Source organism: Capra hircus, chromosome 15 (genome assembly GCF_001704415.2).
Source record: "Capra hircus breed San Clemente chromosome 15, ASM170441v1, whole genome shotgun sequence".
In the NCBI taxonomy this organism is placed as follows: Eukaryota; Metazoa; Chordata; class Mammalia; order Artiodactyla; family Bovidae; genus Capra; species Capra hircus.
Genome location: NC_030822.1, coordinates 24890289 through 24914917, shown reverse-complemented (window position 1 = coordinate 24914917; position 24629 = coordinate 24890289). Strand labels below are relative to the sequence as shown.

At 38.2% G+C, this 24629-nt stretch overlaps 1 protein-coding gene across 1 annotated transcript in view; it reads right to left on the bottom strand.

Moving 5' to 3' along the window:
- Nucleotides 4643-24629, bottom strand: part of CCDC34 (coiled-coil domain containing 34) — a 45255-nt gene continuing 25268 nt past the window's right edge. Inside the window, exons 3-6 of the mRNA XM_005690022.3 lie at nucleotides 24161-24268; nucleotides 7491-7649; nucleotides 6842-6983; nucleotides 4643-5412 (exon numbers count right to left, since the gene is read on the bottom strand). Of these exons, the coding sequence (XP_005690079.2) occupies nucleotides 5198-5412; nucleotides 6842-6983; nucleotides 7491-7649; nucleotides 24161-24268 (624 nt within the window). The 3' untranslated portion in view covers nucleotides 4643-5197. The remainder of the gene's footprint in view (nucleotides 5413-6841; nucleotides 6984-7490; nucleotides 7650-24160; nucleotides 24269-24629) is intronic.

Here is a 24629-nt window from a genome sequence, read left to right as displayed (position 1 = left end):
AACCTTGTAGCTGTGTGTTCATGTATATGAGCCATCTGAAAGTCCCTTTGATGTTTAAAAGCTCTCATATCACCTGTCCTTGGTCTTGGAAAGAAAGGTTACACATGGAATCACATTGTTCTAAGCCCATTTCTTACTCTCCAGTATCAACATGATTAAATGCTGAGCCTTGTTTATTCGGGTTATTTATTTGAGACTGCAGTCAAAACTGAGTCTCAGCTTAATCACTTCCTCCTGGTAGTTTTTCCTGACCCCAATAAAGGTTAGCTTCCTCCTGAGGTAGCCTCATAGCTTGTGCTGTAGGATAAGGACTGGTTTACTGGTCATCTTCACTAGACTGTAAGCTCTGACGGATTCAAGTTTAGGCCTTGAATTAGGTGTTGACTGCTGTATCCCAGAATCCAGCAGTGCTAGAAATGCAATAAACATTAGTGGAATAAGCAAACAGAAGGCTTCCCACATTCCGTCCAAACCCTTAGGCAGCATTTCAAAATAATTTTATATTTATTTTTTGCCGTGCTGGGTCTCTGTTGCCATGTGGGCCTTTCTTTAGTTGTGGCAAGTGGGGGCCACTCTTTGCAGTTTGCAGTCTCTCATTGCAGTGGTGTCTCTGGTCGTGGATCAGGGGCTCCATGGCATTTGGGCTGCAGTAGTTTTGCCCATGGGTTCAATAGTTGCGGCTCCTGGGCTCTAGAGCACAGGCCCAATAGTTATGGTGCTTAGCTGTTCCAGGGCATGTGGGATCCTCCTGGATCAGGGTTTGAACCTGTCTCCTGCATTGGCAGGTGGATTCTTTGCTGCTGAGCCACCAGGGAGCCCCACTGCATTTGGTATTATAGGACCATGAACTCTGCCTTAAAACTTCCCTGTCTCACAGTGAGAACCCCTCCTTGTACCCTTTTCCCACCTTCCCCATTGATTTCCCAGTGGCTTCTCTTCCTCTTTATATCCAAATCCCTATATTTTCAAAGTTGAAGTTTGGTTGCTGCATAATGTTATAGCTGTACAATATGGTGATTCGCAATTTTTAAAGTTTATATTCCATCTATAGTTGTTATGAAATGTATAGTATATCCTGCATACTGTACAATATATCCATGCAGCTTATTTTACACCTAATAGATTATTCCTTTCTCTTCTCCTCGCTTCCCTCTCGTGACTGGTAACTGGACACTAATTTGCTCTCTGAATCTCCTTTTTTTGTTATAGTTCCTAGTTTGCTGTATATTTTAGCTTCTACACATAAGTGATATCATAAAATGTTTGCCTTTCTCTGTCTAATTTTACAGCATACTGCCCCCCAATTTCATTCATGTTGCTACAGGTGATAAAATTTCATTCATTTTTTATGGTTAATAAAAAACACATTTTTATGTGTGTGTATATACTGTATTTTTATCCAATCATTGCTTGATGGACACTTAGGTTGTTTCCATACCTTGGCAACTGAAAATAATTCTGCCATGAACACTAAGGTACATGTTTATTTTTTAATTAGTGTTTTTTCAAAAATATATACAAAGGAATGGAATTGCTGGGTATATTTAGAAATTAATTGTATTTGGAGGGCCCTCCAGTTTTCTATAGTGGCTGCATCAATTTACATTCCCCAAAACAGTGTCCTAGGGTTCCCTTTTGTCCATATCCTCACCAGTATTTGTTATTTGTGTTCTTTTTGATAAAAGCCATTCTGATGCGACGTGATATTTTCCTGTGGTTTTGATCTACACTTTCCTGCAATGTTGACCCTATTCATGTGCATGAATATTTTTGAACCAGTCATGGAACAACGGATTGGCTCAAAATTGGGAAAGGAATACATCAAGGATGTATATTGTCTCCCTGCTTATTTAACTTACATGCAGAGTACATCATGTGAAATGTCAGGCTGGATGAAGCACAAGCTGAAACCAAAATTGCTGGGAGAAATATCAATAACCTCAGATATGCAGATGATACCACCCTTACAACAGAAAGCAAAGAAGAACTAAAGAGCTTCTTGATGAAGGTAAAAGAGGAGAGTGAAAAAGCTAGCTTAAAACTCAACATTCAGAAAACAAAGATCATGGCATCTGGTCCCATCACTTCATGGCAAATAGACAGGAAAAGATGGAAACAGTGACACATTTTATTTTCTTGAGCTCCAAAATCACTGCAGACAGTGACTGAAGCCATGAAATTAAAAGACACTTGCTCCTTGGAAGAAAAGCTTTTACCAACCTAGACAGCATATTAAAAAGCAGAGACACTACTTTGCCAACAAAGGTCCATATTGTCAAAGCTATGATATTTTCCTAATCGTGTATGGATGTGAGAGTTGGACCATAAAGAAGGTAGAGTGTCGAAGAATAGATTTTTTGAACTGTGGTGTTGGAGAAGAGGTTATTGATATTTCTCCCGGTATTCTTGATTCCAGCTTGTGAGTCATCCAACCCAACATTCCTCAAGATGCACTCTGTACAGAAGTTAAATAAACAGGGTGACAATATACAGCCTTGATGTACTCCTTTCCCAACTTGGAACCAGTCTGTTGTTCCACGTCCAGTTCTAACTGTTGCTTCTTGATCAGATATCTCAGGAGGCAAGTAAAGTGGTCTGATATTCCCATCTCTTTAAGAATCTTCCCATTTCTTGTGATTCACACAGTCAAAGGCTTAAGCATAGTCAATGAAGCAGATGTTTTTCTGGAATTCTCTTGCAAGCTTTTTCTTGATCTAACGATTTTGGCAATTTGATCTCTGGTTCCTCTAAATCCAGCTTGTACATCTAGAAGTTCTTTGGTTCAAGTACTGTTGAAGCCTAGCTTGAAGGATTTTGAGCATTACCTTAGCAAGAAAGTTCCAGAAAAACATCTATTTCTGCTTTATGGACTATGCCAAAGCCTTTGACTGTGTGGATCACAATAAACTGTGGAAAATTCTGAAAGAGATGGGAATACCAGACCACCTGACCTGCCTCTTGACAAATCTGTATGCAGGTCAGGAAGCAACAGTTAGAACTGGACATGGAACAACAGATTGGTTTCAAATAGGAAAAGGAGTACGTCAAGGCTGTATATTGTCACTCTGCTTGTTTAACTTATATGCAGAGTACATCATGAGAAACGCTGGACTGGAAGAAACACAAGGCGATCAAGATTGCCTGGAGAAATATCAATCACCTCAGATATGCAGATGACACCACCCTTATGGCAGAAAGTGAAGAGGAACTAAAAACCCTCTTGATGAAAGTGAAAGTGGAGAGTGAAAAAGTTGGCTTAAAGCTCAACATTCAGAAAATGAAGATCATGGCATCCGGTCCCATCACTTCATGGCAAATAGATGGGGAAACAGTGTCAGACTTTACTTTGTTGGGCTCCAAAATTACTGTAGATGGTGATTGCAGCAATGAAATTAAAAGACGCTTACTCCTTGGAGAAAAGTTATGACCAACCTAGATAGCATATTCAAAAGCACAGACATTACTTTGCCAACTAAGGTCCATCTAGTCAAGGCTATGCTTTTTCCAGAGGTCATGTATGGATGTGAGAGTTGGACTGCGAAGAAGGCTGAGCACCGAAGAATTGATGCTTTTGAACTGTGGTGTTGGAGAAGACTCTTGAGAGTCCCTTGGACTGCAAGGAGATCCAACCAGTCCATTCTGAAGGAGATCAGCCCTGGGATTTCTTTGGAAGGACTGATGCTAAAGCTGAAACTCCAGTCCTTTGGCCACCTCATGCGAAGAGTTGACTCACTGGAAAAGACTCTGATGCTGGGAGGGATTGGAGGCAGGAGGAGAAGGGGACGACAGAGGATGAGATGGCTGGATGGCATCACTGACTTGATGGACGCGAGTCTGAGTGAACTCTGGGAGTTGGTGATGGACAGGGAGGCCTGTGAATTTGGTTGACTAGAATGATCACCTGGAAGTTGTACTATATCTAAGAGGTTATGAGAAGGATGGTCAGGTCTCTAAATTTCAGCAACATTTTGACGCAATCAATTTAACTGATTCCTCCTAAACTGTCCTCCACTTAGAAGTGAAAAAAATAAAACAAAACCAAATGAAGATGGCTGAACTGAATGAGCATTCAGGCTGAGTGCTCAATCCTTATGGGGCTCACAGACCTCCATGAGCAAGAAATTTTTTAAGAAGTGCATTTTTCTAGATTTCTGATGATACGAATACCCTTCAAAAATCCCACTGCTGTTTCCTGGCATTGACCAATACCACTGCAGGTTAATCACCAAAAACTTGGTAGATGACTAACCTCACAGAAACATGGAATGTATTCTAAATAGGAATCACTTTTAAATGAACTTACTGAACTTTTATATTGCCACCACAAATTTTCATTTCTTGATGGCCCCCTAAAAAAAGATACACAGACTTTTAAAATTTAATAAGAAGGGCTGAGTGCTATTTTAGTAATCTTTTGATCTACTTTCCTTAACAAGTATTTATTAATAAAGATATTTTATTTCAACTTTAGTTAAAACATGACTTAACATTTTACATTAAAAACTAAAGCAGACATTTCTAATTACAAAATTAACAACCTAATTATAATGTGTAAGTATATGTACAAAGTATAGCAAAATATATTAGTGTCCAAAGATTACTACAGTCAATTAAGATTGAGAGCCAAAACAATGTTTATAAATTGTCCTTTCAAAACCCAACCTTTATTTCTCCATTACCAAACATGATTCCAGTTAGTGGTTTACAAATATTTATGAAGGGAAAAACATACTAAAAGTCATCAACAAAGGCTGTTTTTGATTACTCTGGGATTCTAACTCATTTTAGATTCTTCTCTTATTTTGAGCATACAGTTTAGAAATGCTTGTTTCAATGACTTCTTACTATGTTCATAAACACAAACACATAACATGTGTGTATGAAAGAATACATGAAAAATTGTTTTATTGGTATTTAGAGGGTAGTTTTAATATAAGCTAAATATAAACACAATTGTTAGATATTGTCACTTATCTTGCAAAACAATATTCCAAGATCAACCTTGAAGCATTTATAAAAATGAAAATGAATAAAATATCTTCCTCAATTAACTCAGGACTCCATATACAAATGCAAAAATGTGAACTTAACAATAATACATCAAATGTTGAGCTACTACTAGTAGAGCAACAAAACAACAATTTCTGATGTTAAAATTAAATAGCTCCAGGTAAAAGCATGCAATTTCCCACATCTACTATCTCTGTATTTTGCATAGAGTTCCAAGGCAAAGATTGCTTCTAGCTTTATGCATTACCAGAGAGGATGCCCTGTGTGGCTGGCTTATCACAGGCCTTTTGGTCTTCTTTCCTGATAGATCCTTCACTTCTTTGGAAGGAGGCATAGGAATTGGTTTCCATGGAATTGGGTTATAAAAGGCTGGTTCTGGATAAGAATTCCCACTGTAAAAACCTAAAATTATTTAAAAATCAGAATAAAACAAGAACAACTTTTTGAGATCAAAGAAACTATTTTAAAACTCATAGAAAAATGTTAAAATGTTAAAAGGGCAAAAATATCACTGACAAACCTGACTCATTTAAAACTTGAACCCAAATATTTTCAAATACTTTTCAAATACAGTAATATTGTAGTAAAAGTTAAAATATAAATGATAATTCTGAATATTCAAAGAACATTAATGTTCAAAACTAAAAACTCATACAAAATTTCTTCTAAGAAGTTAATTTTAGAACCCTTAAATTGAACAAAATCTTCACTTTCTTATTTCAGTCTGGTAAACTTCTGATTATGTACTAGTTTCCCCTAGTTGGACACTAAAGCTTGCCGGAAAAAAACGTATGTTGGATATGTAGCTAAAGTGAATCAAGATTGTGGTTCAGAACCACTGAAATTCTAAATCATTGTCACTCAAATTAAGCAGATTTCATACACTCTAGTTTTGTAATTAAGAGCAGTAGGGCATTTGCAGACTACAATGTTTATTATAACACTTATTTAAACACAAATTTGGTAAAATAATCCATTATTTGGCAATTAAGTTCTAGTCAATACATATATTCCATCTAAGTTTTAACTTTACTATCCAATCGTTTTGTTGAAACCACTACTTATTTCAAACAAGAGAGCAAAATAAAGGAGCAGACTCTGCTCGGTAGCTGTAGTGGATGACCTTTGTGACATGCAGGAGGGGCCTAAATCCTGACAGAAGGAATGTGTCATTCAGACACTGGCAACCCACTTTGACCGCATACATATGTCAACACACACTTCACCACGATGGTCAAAACAAAGTCTGGAATATGTTCTATTGTGTGAACAAAACAGAATGGGAGTATTTTTAATAATAAATCACTTAAACAAGTGAAGGCAGCTGTCAGCAAGGTATGAGCTTCCAACATGGAAGTACAAAGGAAAACACACATTGCCATTTATAATCAGACGAAGCCAAAAAAGCCAACCAGGTCTGTGTCTGGTTCGTGTGGCATCTAGTATTCCACCCTGCAAAAATAATGAGCCAAAGACACTGGGAACTCTGCCTCAGAGAGGTTAGAAAAGGGAAAGAAAATGACCCCTTAAATATATCCTGATTAAGGCTTTAAGGTCCAAGGAATGTAAAAATTTTACTTATTTCTTAATGTTAGAAATCATTACTTTGCAGTTTTGCCACTGTTGCCTTTAAAATGTATCGGATTTTAGAGAATGACAACAAATTTGTAGTATCTCCACAGGAACACAGTATGTTATAATCTTCCAGAAAATAGTAATTTGAAAGAAAAATGATTTTTACACACTTCTATTTCTGTCAAAAGGAAACATAATGTATAATATTCACTCCTGCAAGCCATATTTATGTAAGCCACATAACATAAAAACCAACCTGTGAGTTTTCCATTGGCATAACCATAGCTCTTCGCAGCTGGACGAGGTTTATTTTTTGCATTTTCCAACCATTCCTTAAACTTTTTTTCTGCTATTTCCTTTTTTTCCTGTAATTCAGCCTGCCGTTGTTTTTCTTTTTCCTTAAAATGACAAGACCAAAGGATCTCCAGGGATATTCTGTAACTAAAAGTTCTATTCAGAGTCTACTGACTTGCTCCCCAGTAGCTCCCCATCCCAACGGCTTACTGATCAGAAACACTGAATCATATTGCTTCTAAACAATGATATTAAATCCAAGAAGAAAAAAGCAATTTGTTCTTTTAAAATAGATCAGTAATTTACAATAATGTAATAAAACTTTCCATAAAAGTACACTGAATAATATTTAAAAGCCTAAACAACAGTAAAAAGCTTACGCCTGACTGCAGGAGTATCAATAGGCTTATTAAAATTTTTCAGTCTAAAAAAATCACAAATGCATATTCATTTATGAAGCTTAATCATAATATAACAAGTAGGGATAGCTACATGTATTTATATTATGTTAAGATAATGCCAATTTTCCATTAGAAATTCTTTACACAATATAGTTGGCACAATATAAACACCAAGCCATGTAGTCTAACTGATCACCTTAGTGAAAATACCTTTTCTTTCTTCTTCTTTTCGCATTCTTCAGCATTTTTTTTCTTTAACCATTCTTGATATTTTTCCTTTGCTTTTTCTTGTAAATGTTCTTTCTCCAGTTCCTTTGCTGCTTTTTCTTTCATTTCCTTATTAATTTTTTGTTCCCTTTCTTTTCTTTTCTTAAATAAAAATGAAGGAATTTTCATTGGAATCTGTAATCATTCTCATACAAGGAAAGTGTTATAGACAGTAATTTTCTAAAAACAGGTGGTAACATAGTGGTTGACACAATGTGGCTTATGAAAATATATAACATGCATGAACTTACCTGATCAATTTTAGTGTACCAGCTTGAGTATGTATTTCATGATGGCCTAACAAAGATCTTGTTCAACAAAGTATATTCAGAGCCTGGAACAGTGTTAAGTAAATAGTAGGTGTTCTATAAAGATTTGCTGAATAAATGAGTGAACAGAAATGACAACCTGTTAGACTGTCTTGAATCTTAAGTGTTTTTTTTTCCCTTAATATATGTATTTTATTGAAATATAGTTGACTTACATGTTTCAAGTGCACAGCAAGGCAATTCAGCTATACATAGACATATATATTATTCTGAAATTATTTTCCACTGTAGGTTATTACAAGATATTGACTATAGTTCCCTTTGTTGCTTGTTACATACCTATTTTTTTAAATTAGAAATCTAGCATTCTAGTCATACTAAGTCAAACAAGTAGAATCAAAATGTCATAAATTTTTCAGTTCAGCAAAAATTTGTAAATTTTCTAACATATATATAGTGTACATATTATATATATATATGTATGTATACAAAAGCCTTCCTACTATGCTTGAGAAAGAACATTAAAAAAAAAGAGACGAGATGGAGAGATTGGAAAACATAAACTAAATGAAATGGGAGCACTGAATATGAAATAGAAAAAGTGAACAAACTAGATAAAAGTAAAAGATCATCACATAGCCAGTTGCTTTTAAACATGACTGCTTATTAGAAACATATCTGGAGCTCTGGAGGAAAAAAAAGCAATACCTGAGCATTTGTATTTTTCAAAAAATGGATAATTCTGATTTTAAAAAGTGATTACAGGTTTTTCTATTAAATCCTAGTTTTGGTAATATAGAGTTCTATTATTTTTCTGTTGACCAATCATGATACAATGGTATTAAGTGAATAAAAGCTACATAATCTCAACAGTAAAAGATATTTATCAGTTTTCACAATCAATAGCGAGACAAAAAAATAAAAGGTAATTACAACTGCAAGCCATAAGAGGAACATGATTAGCTTAACAATATAAAATAATTACATTCCTTTGGGGAGTCAAGTAGAACAATGTGATAAGTGGAAATGCATACATGCACATGTTTTCATCCACCCAGCCAGTCTATGTCTTTCAGTTGGTGCATTCAATCCATTTACGTTTAAGATAATTATCAATATGTATGATCCTGTTACAATTTTCTTAATTGTTTTGGGTTTATTTGCTGTAGGTCTTTTCCTTCTCTTGTTTCCTGCCTAGAGAAGTTCCTTTAGCATCTGTTGTAAAGCTGGTTTGTTGGGGATAAATTCTCTTAATTTTGCTTGTCTGGAAAGCTTTTGAGTTCTCCATCAAAACTGAATAAGAGTCTTCGTAGGTAGAGTATTCTTGGTTGTAGGTTCTTCCCTTTCATCACTTTAAATATATCATGCTATTCCTTTCTGGCTTATAGCATTTCTGTTGAGAAATCAGCTGATAGCCTGATGAGAGTTCCCGTGTATATTATTTGTCCTTTTTCCCTTGTTGCTTTTAACATTTTATCTTTGTCTTTTATTTTTGTCAGTTTGATTATTATGTGTCTTGGTGTGTTCCTCCTTGGGTTTATCCTGCCTGGGCCTCTCTGTGCTTCCTGGACTTGGTTGACTATTTCCTTTCCCACATTACAGAACTTTTCAGCTATTATCTCTTCAAATATTTTCTCAGGAACTTTTTCTTTCTTCTACTTCTGGGACCCTTAAAATGTGATTGTTGGTGTGTTTAAGGTTGTCCCAGAGGTCTCTTCAGTTCAGTTCAGTCACTCAGTCGTGTCCAACTCTTTGCAATCCCATGAATCGTAGCACGCCAGGCCTCCCTGTCCATCACGAACTCCCGGAGTTCATCCAGACTCATGTCCATCAGGTCAGTGATACCATCCAGCCATCTCATCCTCTGTCGTCCCCTTCTCCTCCTGCCCCCAATCCCTCCCAGCATCAGAGTCTTTTCCAATGAGTCAACTCTTCTCATGAGGTGGTCAAAGGACTGGAGTTTCAGCTTTAGCATCATTCCTTCCAAAGAAATCCCAGGGCTGATCTTCAGAATGGACTGGTTGGATCTCCTTGCAGTCCAAGGGACTCTCAAGAGTCTTCTCCAACACCACAGTTCAAAAGCATCAATTCTTTGGCGCTCAGCCTTCTTCACAGTCCAACTCTCACATCCATATATGACCATCTCTTAGGTTGTCTTCATTTCTTTTCATTCTTTTTTTTTTTTAATATTCTGTTCTATGGCAGTGATTTCCATCATTCTGTCCTCCAGGTCATTCATCTATTCTTCTGCCTCAGTTACTCTGCTGCTGATTCCTTCCAGTGTATTATTTACCTCTATTTGTTTTTTAGTTGTTATAGGTCTTTGGTAAACATTTCTTGAATCTTCTTCATTGTTTTCCCGAGATCCTGGATCATTTTCATTATCATTATTCTGAATTCTTTTTCTAGAAGGTTGCCTGTCTCCACTTCATTTAGTTGCTTTTCTGGGGTTTTATCCTGTCCTTTCACCTGGGACATAACTTTCTGCTTTTTCATAGTGATTAACTTTCTGTAATATGGTTTTTGTTTTAGCTACTGTGGGACTGTGTTTCTTCTTGCTTCTTCTGTCTGCCCTCTGATGAATGAGGCTAAGAGACGTGTGTAAGCTTCCTGGATGGGAAGGACTGGCAGTGGGAAAAACTGAGTCTTGCTCTGCTGAGCAGGACCTCCCTCAGTAAAGCTTTCATCCAATTATTTGCTGATGGGTCGGGTTGTATTCCCTCCCTGTTAGTTGTTTGGCCTGAGGCGACTCAGCCCCGGGATCTATTGGCTCTATGGTAGGGTTAATGGAGAAGCCCAAGAGGGTTTACACCAAGGGGGACTTTCCTGGCCTGCTGCCGCCAGTGCCCCTGTCCCTGGGGTGAGACCTTCCTGAACCAGGCCTCTACAGGAGGCCCTCCAACACTGAGCAGGTAGTTTTGGTTTGTCTCCTGTGGGGTCACTGCTCCTTTCCTCTGGCTCTTGGTGCATGCAAGGATTTGTTCATGCCTTCCAAGACTGGAGTCTGTTTCTCCCAGTCCTGTGGAAATCCCATAATTAAATTCTGCTGACCTTCAAGGCCATATTCCCTAGGGATTCCAGTCCCTTTGTCAGATCCTCAGGCTGGGAAGCCTGACGTGGGATTCAGAACCTTCCCAACAGTAGGAGAACTTCTCTGGTATTATTCTCCAGTTTGTGGATCACCTACCCGGCAGGTATGGGATTTGATTTTATTTTGATTGTGCCCTTTGGCACCCCACTCCAGTACTCTTGCCTGGAAAATCCCACGGACAGAGGAGCCTGGTAGGCTGCAGTCCATGGGGTCGCGACGAGTCAGACATGACTGAGCAACTTCACTTTTACTTTTCACTTTCATGCATTGGAGAAGGAAATGGCAACCCACTCCAGTGTTCTTGCCTGGAGAATCCCAGGGATGGCGAAGCCTGGTGGGCTGCCGTCTCTGGAGTCGCACAGAGTCAGACACAACTGAAGCGACTTAGCAGCAGCATCACCCGCTGTGGCTTCTTCTTTGTCTTTTGACGTGGGATATCTGTTTTTGGTGGTTCCAGCATCCTCCTATTGATGGTTGTTCAACAGCTAGTTGTAATTCTGGGGCTCTTGGAGGAGATGAGTGCACACTCTTCTACTCTGCCATCTTGAACCAGAAGCCTGAATCTTAGTGTTTCTTAATGGATGTTTACCCTCACTCTAAAACAGAAGCCACATAGGTATATATTTCCCAGACAATCTGCCAATATGAATACTTGGATAAGTCTTCACTATAAAAGAGTTACAGAGGACCAATTTTAGCCCATTAAATACTGTTATAAGGGCACATACACACTAATCTTTGGCTATGCAATTCTTGTAAGTCTTACATAGATCAAGGATTGGCAAATTATGTCCTGCAGGCCAAATATGGTCCATTACCACCTGTATTTATAAAGTTTTATTGAAATGTGGCCACACATATTTATTTACATATTTACTGTCTATGGCTGCTACTGCACCACAACAGCAGAGTTAAATAGTTACAACAGAGACTGTATGATCCACAAAAACTAAAATTTTATTTGACCCTTTGCAGAAAAAAACCTGACATAGATTCTAACTGAATATTTTTTCCTTTTCTCACCCAAAGGATAATCTACCAACACAGTGAAATTCTAAATACCCAACAACATGGCTAGTTCTCTTTATCAAAGGTTTAGAAAATAATCTGCAAGGCATAAAGTATATGTAATATAAATGTCATATATATCACCCTTCATGGAGCAAAGAAATATGAACCAAGAAATTCTTCTCTTGAAAGCATCTTGTAGAATACCTCAATACAAGCAATTCAAATAAGATCCAAGTAACAAACATCAAGTTATATTCAACAGATGTACAGTGCTGTGCAAGAAAAAGTGAAAGTGAAAGTCACTCAGTCATGTCTGACTCTTTGTGACTCCATGAACTATACAGTCCAGGGAATTCTCCAGGCCAGAATACTGGAGTGGGTAGCCTTTCCCTTTTCCAGGGGATCTTCTCAACCCAGGAATTGAACCTAGGTCTCCCACATTGCAGGCAGATTCTTTACCAGCTGAGCCACAAGGGAAGTCCAAGCATACTGGAGTGGGTAGCCTATCCCTTCTCCAGTGGATCTTCCTGACCCAGGAATCAAGCCAGGGTCTCCTGCATTGCAGGTGAATTCTTTACCAACTGAGCTATCAGGGAAGCACCTGTGCAAGAAAGGCAGGGGTTAAAAATCAAAGCCCAGCAATCCCCAGGCAGTTCAGTGGTTAGGGCTTTGAGCTTTCACTGCTGAGGGTGCAGGTTTAATCCTTGGTTGGGGCACTAAGGATCCCCCAAACCTTGTGGCAAGGCCAAAAAGAGAAAAGAAAATCAAAGCCCATCATTCCCCAAGTTGTTATATGTCCTTATTGTTGGGCAGCCAATACCTGTAAAAGGAAATCCTTTCTTGCTGAGAACTCAATATCCATTAAAATAACACTGGAATTTTAACTACTTCCTACAGTCAGAAAATCCACAAGATTAAAAAGGATCTTGCTGTTATGGGGAGGGAGGTGGAAGGGGGGGGGGTTCATGTTTGGGAACACATGTACACCCGTGGTGGATTCATGTCAATGTATGGCAAAACCAATACAGTATTGTAAATTAAAATAAAGTAAAAAAAAAAAAATTATAAACCATTAAAAAAAAAAAAGGTCTTGCAGCTCTATCTGACTCATAAGACTCCTCCACAAGCTCATCAACAAGGAGTCATCTGTCAGAAAAAAAAAAAAAGGGAGTCAACCAGTCTTTACACTATTTTCAATTTCTGACAGCTAACATTTATTCAGTGCTAACTCTGCCTGTTACTGTTCTGTACATTGTATACACATACACTATGTCAGTTAATTCTTAAAAGCACAATATAAGAAAGATACTATTAAGATCTCATTTTATAAATGAGGAAACTAAGGCACAAAGAAGTTAAGTAATATGCCCAAGGTCACACAAATGGTAAATGAAAGACCACTATAGATCTCTCATATACATGTGAGATAACACTGAAAACAATTTTTTGGGGGCCAATAAATCCAATTTAAATGAGACATTAAAATTCCTTAAAAATACATCACTTTTCAAAACTGATTCAAAAAGAAATAGAGTAACTGAAGTAACTGTTATAGTAATTCTACTTACTAAAAATAATTCAGAATTAAAAACTTTCATATAAAGAGAACTCCAGCTTCCAATAGCGTCACTGGTAGATTTTATTACACATTTAAGGAAGAAACAGTACCAATTACCACACAAACTATTTTAAAAAACAGAAAAAAGAACACAACCAAGCTCATTTTAGGAGCGCAATATTTCTCTAATATCAAAACCAAACATGAAATAAGCAAATATTAGGAATAAGGCAAAATAACTCCTTTCATCAAAACATGAAATACTTAGGGATACATTTAACAAAAGACATTTAAGTACACCTGTACATTGAACTTAAAAAAAAGCTGATTGAGATAAATATGACCTAAATAAACAGAAAAGAAAAATCACACTTATAAGTTTATATTATTAAGACAATAATTTTCTCCAGAATGATCTATGTGTTCAATGCAGTCCCAATAAGTATCAGGCACTATTCAAGCAAGCATGATTAGGGAAATTGATAAGCTAATTCTAAATTGTACGTGGAAAGGGTACAGAGCAAATAAAACAATTCTGAAATAAAGAAAAAAGATGGAAGACTTACAGTATTTGATTAGAAGAATTTTAAATTAAAAATTACTCTATAAAGCTACAGTAACCAGACAGTGTAGTACTGGCACAGATCAAAGGAACAGAATAGAGTCTAGAAATAGACCCAAACATATTTGCTCAATTAATTTTAAATGAAAGTGCTGAGATAACTGAATAGGGAAAAAGATTATCTTTCAACAGTGTTAGAATAACTGGATATCCATACTCCAAAAAAATGAACCTTGACCCTTAATGCATGCTATCATTAAAATTAACTCAAAATACAAACACAGGCAAATGCTGAAGTTATAAAACCTCTAAAAGAAAACAATGGAGAATATTTTTACAACCTTGGCGTAGGCAAACATTTCAACAGAAAGCAAAACCCACAAACTATAAAAGAAAAAAACAGAAATACAGAACCTACCCCAAATTTTAAATTTTTGCTCTTTAAAAAAATACCATTAAAAATTAAATGGAGGATATATTTACAATACATGTTACAGGACTTAAAGGAATATAAAAAGAACTCTTACAACTTACTATTAACACATACAAAATGGGCAAAAGTTTAAACACAAAACAAACTCCACAAGAGACATAGAAATGGTCAGCAGTGTTATGGATTGAAATCTGCCCTGCCAAAATTCATGTATTAAAACTCTAATCCTCAGTGTACTGGTTTTTGTTTTAATTGGAGTATAAGTGATTTACAATGTTGTTCAGTTTCAGGTGTACAGCTGAGTGATTCAGCTATACATGTACCTACATTGTTTTTAAGATTCTTTTCTCATACAGGTTATCACAGAATTTGAGTATAGTTCTCTGGGTGATACAGTAGGCCCTTGTTATATATAGTAGCATGTGTATGTTAATTCTAAGCTGCTGATTTACTGACCACTTCCCTCAGGTTTTGCCTTTGGTAACCATAACTTTGTTTTCAAAACCTGTAAGTCTGTTTCTGTTTAGTCTCTACGTCCAAGCATGTTGTTGCAAACGGCATTATTTTATTCTTTTTTATGACTAATATTCCATTGTAAACATATACCATATCTTCTTTATCCATTCATCTGTCAATCGACATTTAGGTTGCTTCCACATCTTGGCTATTGTAAATAGTGCTGCAATGAACACTGGGGTACATGTATCATTTCAAATCATGATTTTATTTAGATATATGCCCAGGAGCGGGATTGTTGTATCATATAGTAGCTCTATTACTAGTTTTCTTAAAGAACCTCCCATACTTTTCTCCATAGTGGTTGTACCAATGTACAGCCCTACCAACAGTGTAGGAGGATTCTCTTTTCTCCACACCCTCTTCAGTATTTATTGTTTGTAGACCTTTTGATGATGGCCACTGTGACTGGTGTGAGGTGATATCTCATTTGTAGTTCGGATTTGCATTTTTCTGATAATTAGTGATGTTAAGCCTCTTTTCCAGTGCTTTTTCACAATCTGTGTATCTTCTTGGGAGAAATGTGGCTGGCACAGGTGATTCTCAGGTCTGTGTCCCATCACTTGGGGCCATCTATATATTTTCCTTCACTCTGTATGCATCCCTAGATCTGAAGCAGATCTCTTATAGATAGCATATATAAGGGTCTTATTTTTGTATCGATTCAGCCTGTCTTTTGGTTGGAGCATTTAATCCATTTACATTTAAGGTAATTATCAATATGTATTAATATGTTCTTATTGCCATTCTGTTAATTATTTTAGATTAGTTTTTGTAGGTCTTTTTCCTTTCTCTTTTGTTCTCTTGTGATCTGATGACTAACTTGCTTGGATTCCTTTTTCTTTTTTGTATACCTCTTGTAAATTTTCAGTTTTTGATTCCCATGAGATTTTGATATAGCAGTCTATACATATACAAGATTGTTTTATGTTGTTGGTCTTTTAATTTCAAAATGCATTTCCAATATCCTCCATTTGTACTGTCCTCACAATTGCTGGTTATATCATATTTGTGTGTGGATGATTTCCTATCGTTACTGTAGTTTGCCTTTACTGGTGAGCTTTCCCATTCATAATTTTGTTTCTAGTTGTTGCCTTTTATTTTTCACCTAGAGAAGTTCCTTTAGCATTTGTTGTAAAGCTGGTTTTGTGGTACTGACTTCTCTTAAATTTTGCTTGTCTGTAAAACTTTTGATCTCTCCATCAAATCTGAATGACAGCCTTGCTGGGTAAAGTATTCTTGGTTGTAGATTTTTCCCTTTCATCAATTTAAATACACCATGGCATTCCCCTCTGGCCTGCAGTTTTTGCTGAAAAATCAGCTGACAACCTTATGAGGATTCCCTTGTTGCTTTTCCCTTGCTGCTTCTAACATTTTCACTTTGGCTTTAATTTATGTCAGTTTGATTAATCAGTGTTTTGGCATGTTCCTCCTTGGTATAATCTACCTGGGACTCTCTGTGCTTCCTGGATTTGAGTGGCTGTTTCCTTCCCACGTTAGGGAAGTTTTCAGCTATTATCCCTTCAAGTATTTTCTCAAGCCCTTTCTCTCTTCTCCTTCTAGGACCCTTATGATGCAAACATTCGTGCTTTTAATGTTGGCCCAGTGGCCTCTGAGACTGTCCTTCCTTTCATTCTTTTTTCCTTTGCTCTCTTCCACAGGAGTGATTTCCAACACTCCATCTTCCAGCTCACTAACTTCACTTTTCCGCCTCAATTATTGTGCTATTGATTCCTTCTCTTGTATTTTTCATTCTAGTTATTCTATTTTTCATCTTTGTTCTTTAAATTTTCTTTGTTAAGTATCTTTTTGTATCTTCTTAATCTGTGCCTCCATTCTTTTACTGAATTCTGGGATCATCTTTACTATCATTACACTAAGTTATTTTTCAGGTAGGTTGCCTATCTCCATCTAGATGTCTTATGGCTTTTTATCTTGGTCCTTCATCTGGAACATATTTCTCTGCTGTCTCATTTTTGTCCAACTTTCTGTGTTTGTGGTCTCCCTTCTACTGGCTGCAGGATTTTAGCTCCTCTTACTTCTGGTACCTGCCCACTGGTGGGAAGAGTTGGGTGTGTCTCTCTGGTGAGCAAAGCCATGTCAAACAGTGTGTTAGAGGGAGCTGTGAGCTCAGTACAGCTTTAGACAACCTGTCTGCTGATGGGTGGCAATGTGTTCCTATCCTGCTGGTTGTCTGGCCTGACGCATTCCAGCACTGGAGCCTGTAGGTTGTTGGACAGGGCCAAGTCTTGATGTCAAAATGGTGACCTCTGTGAGAGCTCATGCCAATCAATACTCTCTCGGGCCACTGCATCCAGTGGGCTTGCCCCCAGCTCAGTGATCCACGGCCAACCCTCACCTCCCCAGGAGACTCTCCAAGACTCACAGGTCAACCTCTTCCGCTTTGTGTTGGATCCCAGTGTATGTGAGCCCTCCAAGAGTGGAGTCTCTGTTTCACCCAGTCCTGTGGAGCTCTTGCACTCAAGCCTGCTGGTCTTCAAAGCCAAGTCCTCTGGAGGGTTCCACCTCCTGATGCCAGATCCTCAGCCTCAGGAGCCTAAGATGGGGCTTAGAACTTTCACTCTGGCAAGAGAATCTCTGCAATATAATTATTTTGCAGTTTGTGGGACTCCCACTCGTGATGTCACTAATGCATCTCTCTTATTGTCGCTTTAGGCTTCTTCTATGTCTTTGAATGCAAAATATCTTTTTTGGTAGCTTCCAGTCTCCTTTGTCAATGGTTGTTCAGTAGTTTGTTGTGCTTTTGGTGTTTTCGTGAGAGTAGGTGAGCTCAAGTTCGTCTGCTCGGCCATCTTTTCTGGAATCAAGGGGCTGCTTTTAGTTTGGATATCTGCTGTCTCCCTCCTCAAGGTGAGCTGGCTGTTATCCCCTTGATATGGGGGGTGCAGGTGTAGCAGTCTTTGCATACTCCCAGGACAGCAGGGGCAGAGCCTGGCACCAGCCTGCGGATCTTAGTGGTTGCCCAAGCCTGCCTCTGGAGCCTACCATGGCAGCGATAATTGTGCCCACTCCCAGAGCTTCTGTAAGGTGGTGTCCTGCTGCCTGGGAGCACTTACAGGGGAAAGAGCTCTCATGGTGTCCCCCCCTGACCCCCCCCCCGCCCCGCTCCTTGTGTGCCCCTAGTAATGGCACCTTGCCTCTCTGGCAGGTGCTGGCTGCTACTGAGCACACCCTCAGTTACCACAGACCACCCTCTTCAGGCTGTCTCCGCACAGCCAACCCTGATCTTTTCCTTGGATCTGATCTCTGAAGCCTGAGCTTCAGCCCCCAGCCCTCTCCTGTATCAACAGAGGAGCATATTAGGCTGTGGAACACAGGGCAGTGATGCTGACCTTCTGTGCAGGCTATTCTCCATTTTGCCTTCTACAAACCAGTTGCTGTGCTCTCCTCCTAGGCTTTGAATGTCCCTCTCCATCCAGGCTGATCCCCCACCAGTGAAGGCTCTCCCCAGGGTATGGGACTCTTTCCTTATTCATAGCTCCCTCCCTGGGGTGCAAGCCTGTCCTAATTCCTTTCCTTTCCTTTTTCCTTTGTCCTGCCTGGTCATGTGGAGGTTTTCTTGTCCTTTTGGATGTCTGAGGTCTTCTGCTGGCATTCACTAGATGTTCTGTGTAAATCATTCCACTTACTGATATGTTAATGTTATTGTGAGAATAGGTGAACTCCCCTACTACTCCTCCACAATCTTGATCCCCTGGCCTGATGCTGTATTTTGAGATAGGACTTTTAAGTCACTCAATCTGTGGTAGCCCCAGTAGACTAATAGAATAAACTTACGAAAAGTTGCTAAATATCGTTAGATCTCAGGAAAATGGAAATTAAAACAATGACATACTGCTGCTACTTAGCCAGTCATGTCTGACTCTCTGTGATCCTATGAAGGCCGCCAGGCTCCTCTGCCCATGGAATTTTCCAGGTAAGAACACGAGTGAAGTGCCATTTCTTACTCCAGGGGATCTTCCCCACCAGGGATTGAACCTGCATTTCCTGTACTTGTAGACAGATTCTTTACCACTAGTGCCTCCTGGGAAGCTCAATGACATACTACATGTAACAGAATGATTTAAAATGAGAAAGACTGAGAATCTGGCAAGGATATGGTACACTTGGAACTGTCAGATATTAGTGGCAGGAATATAAAATGGCAGAAGCACTTTATAAGAAATTGCCAATTTTTTTTTTTTAAACCTAAAAACCTATCATACAACCCAGCAATTCAGTTCCTAGGCATCTACCCAGGAGAAATGAAAGCAAGTATCAACAAAAAGACTTGTATATAAGTGGTCACAGAATTTTACTCATATCTCCAAACTGGAAACAACCTAATTATCCATCAACTAGTGAATGGATACATAATTTGTGATACTGAACAATAAAAAGAAAGAATCTTAATACAAGAAATATTAGCAATTTTTAAAAACAAAGTAGCTTGGGACTACCCTGGTGGTACAGTGGATAAGAATCTGCCTGCCAATGCAGGGGACACAGGTTTGATCCCTAGTCCAGGAGGATTCCACTTGCAGAGAAGTAACTATGCCCATGAGCCACAACTACTGAGCCTGAGCTCTAGGGCCCATGCCCTGCACTAAGAGAAGCCACCGTAACGAGAAGCCCACGCCCTGCAGCAGACAGCAGCCCCTGCTTGCCACAACTAGAGCCAGCTCGTGCACAGCAACAAAGACAGAACACAGCCAAAAATAAAAATATTTTTTAAAAAAAAGTAGCCTGATGCTAAGGAATATACATTTAGTGATTCTATCTGAAATTCTAGAAAAGGCAAATCTTATCTATAGGAACAGAAAGCAGACCGATGGCTTCCTTGGAGCTGGGGTTAGGTCGGGGGTAGGAAGCAGGGGCTAAATGCAAAGGAGCACAAGGGAGCTTTCTGGAGTGAAGAAAGAGTTCTCTCTATCATCTTGTCACACCTCAGCAAACTTAAAATAGGTGTATTTTATTGTATGTAAAATATAGCTCAATGAAATTGATTTTACAACATCAGACAGGCTCTCTGCAGCATTTAAACTACAGAAGAGGGACTGGAATGTCTTTAGTTAGCAAAAGGATACCAGAACAGGCACTCAGACAGAGTACCAAGAGGGAATAGCCAGCCACTAAGTGGCTTCAGATTTTCTGGCGCTCCAGTTCTATACCACACAGAGTACAACAATAAATCTCTTTTTTTTTTTTTTTTTTTTTTTAAGATGGTGCCTTGAGAGAACCTTTGTTTCTTCCAACTAAAGGAAACTAACAAACCTGAATTTCTATTTTCATTCCTTCAATAGTACCTGGCACATAATAAAAGTGTTGAAGGCATGAATGAGAACTGATGACAGTTATCAATCATATGCTTGTTGGCTTGAATTAATTTTTTACATTAAAAAGCAGTTCCTTGCATAAAAAAAAACTTTAAAAATAAATTTACTTTTAATTCTCAGTGAAGGCAAATACCCTTTGACAAAATATGTGGTAACACACAATAAAAAAAAAATCTAAAAAATAAATTAGTATGGCAACACAAATATCAGAGTACCAGATGAGATAAGCCCTTTATTTGAAAAAAGATTTACAATAAAAGAAACCAGCTTTGCTAATGGATACATAAATTCTTTTTGTCTGATTTTTTGATAGAACACAGTGAAAATGACTTAGAGAAAATAATGCCACAGATATAGCTAAAATGTGACTGAGGCTGGAGGCAGCAGAGGACCACACACCATGAAATGTAAACAGAGGAGAAAAAAGCTAGATGCCAGACAGGAAGAGAAGAACCAGAAGAGCAGTCTTTACAAATAGAGGTAAATGTAACCAAGACTGAAATAAGAAATCTGAGAGTTCTTAAAGAAAAAAAACAAGAGTATCCTAATTATTCCTTAGCATGCATAAGTATTCTACAGAATAAGTAAATTTAATTTTTATTTCTCAAGGTTCATTTTTAAACTCTTCTCAACCTTATGGGATCTTGCTTTTAGGAATTAGTGATTTATGTCAGGGCAAGCCACTTCCCTCCAAAAGAAATTTTTTCCTCAAATAATTGGATTAGATCTACCACCACTAATTAAAACAGGGAATGTATCATCTCTACATTCTTAGACAAACAACAACTATGTTTGACTGGCGTGGTAAAATGAGCTTAATGGAGTCAGAAGATAAGAGAAGCTTTTAGAGGAGAGAATATACTTATACAATACACACAGAACTGTTTTATAATTATATACTTTAAAAAAGTATCACTCAAGGCCTAGTAGTGGTCACACAGGCTTATTTTGATTTTGGCATTTATTCACAAAGAACTCTTTCTTATTGTATTATGGGATGTAGCCAACTTTAAAAAATAATTTACTTAAGTAAAGAACAAATATATTTATGGTTATAACACACACATCTCTAGCCAATTCCTTCTCACAATATTTGGATGAAGAAAGCTATGCAATCTTCGATTTACTGGGGAAGTATTTACTAGGTACTCTTATTAATACCAGTAGGCATTACATTCAACAATAGCTAGGAACCAAAAATTAGAAATAATTTAAAAGTTTTGGCTTACAATTTCAATATCTCACTGCATTCATGAAGCTGGACCTTAATAATAAAAGCAGCACCATTCCAAATATGCAAAAACTCACAACAGGAAACAAAGTGACAAGATAAATATTTTTTAAATTTCTAACTTGTGATCCAAATCAAGAATGTATTAAAATTCAAAGGAAGATGATACATTTATTCATTCAATAACTTATCACCTCCAAAATGCTATGTATATGTTTGCGTGGGCCTCTCTCCGTTCGACCCACCCTGCCCTTCCCCACCTGTGTGCACAAGTCTGTTCTCTCTGTATTAGGCAGCCAGTGGGAATTTGCTGTGTGACACCGGGAGCTCAACCCAGAGGGGTGGGGTTGGGGAGGAAACGGGAGGGAGGGTCACCAGGGAGGTGACATACGTATACCTGTGGCTGATTCATGTTGATGTATGGCAAAAAAAGCATTATGTCAGAGCTTATAATAGAAAAAAAGTAATACAAAAATAACTCCTTAGTTACAAAACAGAGACTCACAGACAGAGAAGGAACTTATGGTCCCCAGAGGGGAAGAATGTGGGGAAGGGATGTTAGGAAGTTTGGGATGGACATGTATACACTGCTATATTTTAAATGGACAGCCAACAAGGACCTACTATATAGGGAACAGGGAACTCCGCTCAATGTTATGTGGCAGATTGGATGTGAGGGGAGTCTGGGGGAGAATGGATACGTAAATATGTATGGTTGAGTCCCTTTGCTGTTCACCAGAAACTACCACAACATTGTTAATCAGCTACACCCCAATAAAAAATAGAAAGTTAAAAAGAGGGGGAACCAGCTAAAAAATAACTCCTATCCTGAAGAGTCTTAAAATTACATGAGAAGTTAAGACATATGCATAATAAAAGCAGCCACAAAATATATACATAACACATGGCAGTATATGATAAAGTGATGTCAATTAAACAAGGATTCAGAGAAGAAAAGAATTTCCAGTATGTGATCAGAGAACACTTCATGTAGGAAATACTTGGAGTTGGATAACAAAAGGAGGTTGAGTGAAAATCGCTCAGTCATTTCCAACTGTTTGTGACCCCATGGACCAGGTGCCTCTGTCCACGGAATTCTCCAGGCAAGAATACTGGAGTGGGTTGCCACTTCCTTCTACAGGGGAACTTCCCAACCCAGGGACTGAATACGGGTCTCCTGCACTGCAGGCAGATTCTTTATCATCTGAGCCACCAAAGGTAGGGGGGAAAATGTGATGAGATCCCACATTGAGGAGATAATTATTAAAAAAGGTGAGAAATAGAACAGAAATGTTCTCAAAAGTTCTTGTGAACACATATTCCTAGGGCCTGGGAGCACAATCCAAAGCCCAATATTTCTTTGAATTCTATTGTGTATTTTAAAAATACCATAAAATTTATGTTCTATACTATCAAATATCTGTGCTTGCTTTAGCATAAAAATAAGGTTTTTCTTCTCAATATTTTCCAGCAAAACTAATACACCAAGAAGATGGGCCATGCTTATCCTGAATGTGCTCCCCAAAGATGCCAGTCAGAGGCAGATAGCGTGGAAGGAAGAATAGCACAGGTGAAGGAGACACGGTTCAGAGAGCAGAAGGTATTTAACCAGCCGGGCCACAGCAGTTCAAACATTATTCAGAGGAGAGTAGGGAATGACAAAAGATGTATTTGTGAACTGAGGAATGACATTTGGCTTTTTGGCAAGATTTCTCTGCAAAGGATACAAAGGATGAAGTCAAATCTTGGGTGGCTTTTAAGCATCAAGGTACTGATTTATCTGCTGGATAATTGAACAAAGAGGCACAAACCCCTGCCCTTATGAGGCTTACATTCCAGTATGGGAAATAAACAATGAAGTGAAGTCTCAGTCATATCCGAATCTGAGACACCATGGACTGTAGCCCACAGGCTCCTCTGTCCATGGAATCTTCAGGCAAGAATACTGGAGTGGGTAGCCGTTCCCTTCTCCAGGGGATCTTCCTGACTCAGGGATCCAACCCAAGTTTCTTGCATTGCAGGCAGATTCATTACCATCTGAGCCACTAGGGAAGCAAATGAACAATAAATAAACTGGAAAATAAAATGAGTCTAGACAAGAAGAAAGCACAAACAGGAGAGAGATGATCGTAAAGGAAAGGCATGGACAATTAGAAACAAGAGAATTCCAATTACGTCTTGGTGATGAGAAATTACACTAAGATCAGAAATCAAGGAGTCAGGACGATGGTTCTGTCAGAGGAGAATGGATAAAAATGGGTTGTTTTAGATTTGCAGGCCCAGAGGTGCCTACCTACTGAAGAAACGAAAATCCAATGCTCTTGGAGGCCAGGTCTGGAGATAACAGACTTCATGACTACCTGCAACCGCATCCAAATGGAAGCCACATGATGGAAAAGGGAGAGAGAGCAGAGAGCAAAGGACAAAAGATCTGATAGCTGTCCCTTGGTGGGGAGAGGGCTGGGGTGGGGTGGAAAGGGGGCAGAAACTAGGCCAGAAAAGAAAAAATCTAAGAGAAAGTGAGAAACACATAGGTAATGACTAGGAGTAATAGGATGAAGACTATAAGCGAGATACAGTACGTGTGTGCCCTTTTTTCTCCTTACCTGTTCATTCTTCTTCTGAACCCATTCCTTGTGCTTTTCTTCAGCAATTATCTTTCTCTTTTCACGGTCTTCCACTTCTTTCTTTTTTTCTAGCTGTTGATTTAATTCCTATGGATTTTATTCAAACAAAAGGCAACATTTAATAGAAGTATTCAACCTTGCATATTAAAAATAAAAGTCTGAGGTTAACCAAATTAAACAAGAATATAGTTTCCTTTATAGAAATATGCCATTAGTGACAATAACTTACTTAAGTAACTAGTTTATGATGAAAGGAAAGCACTGGTAAAAAGTATAAGTCATTTTTTAGAAATGCAAATAATTGCTTGGCAGCAAAACACTAGTTTCTTAGACTAAACTTCAGCTAAATTACCCTCATTGAAATCAACTTTCCCACACATAAATTTTGGCATCACTTTATGCTACTGGCAGAAGCTCAAGAGAATTGCAACTTTTTTACAGTTATAAA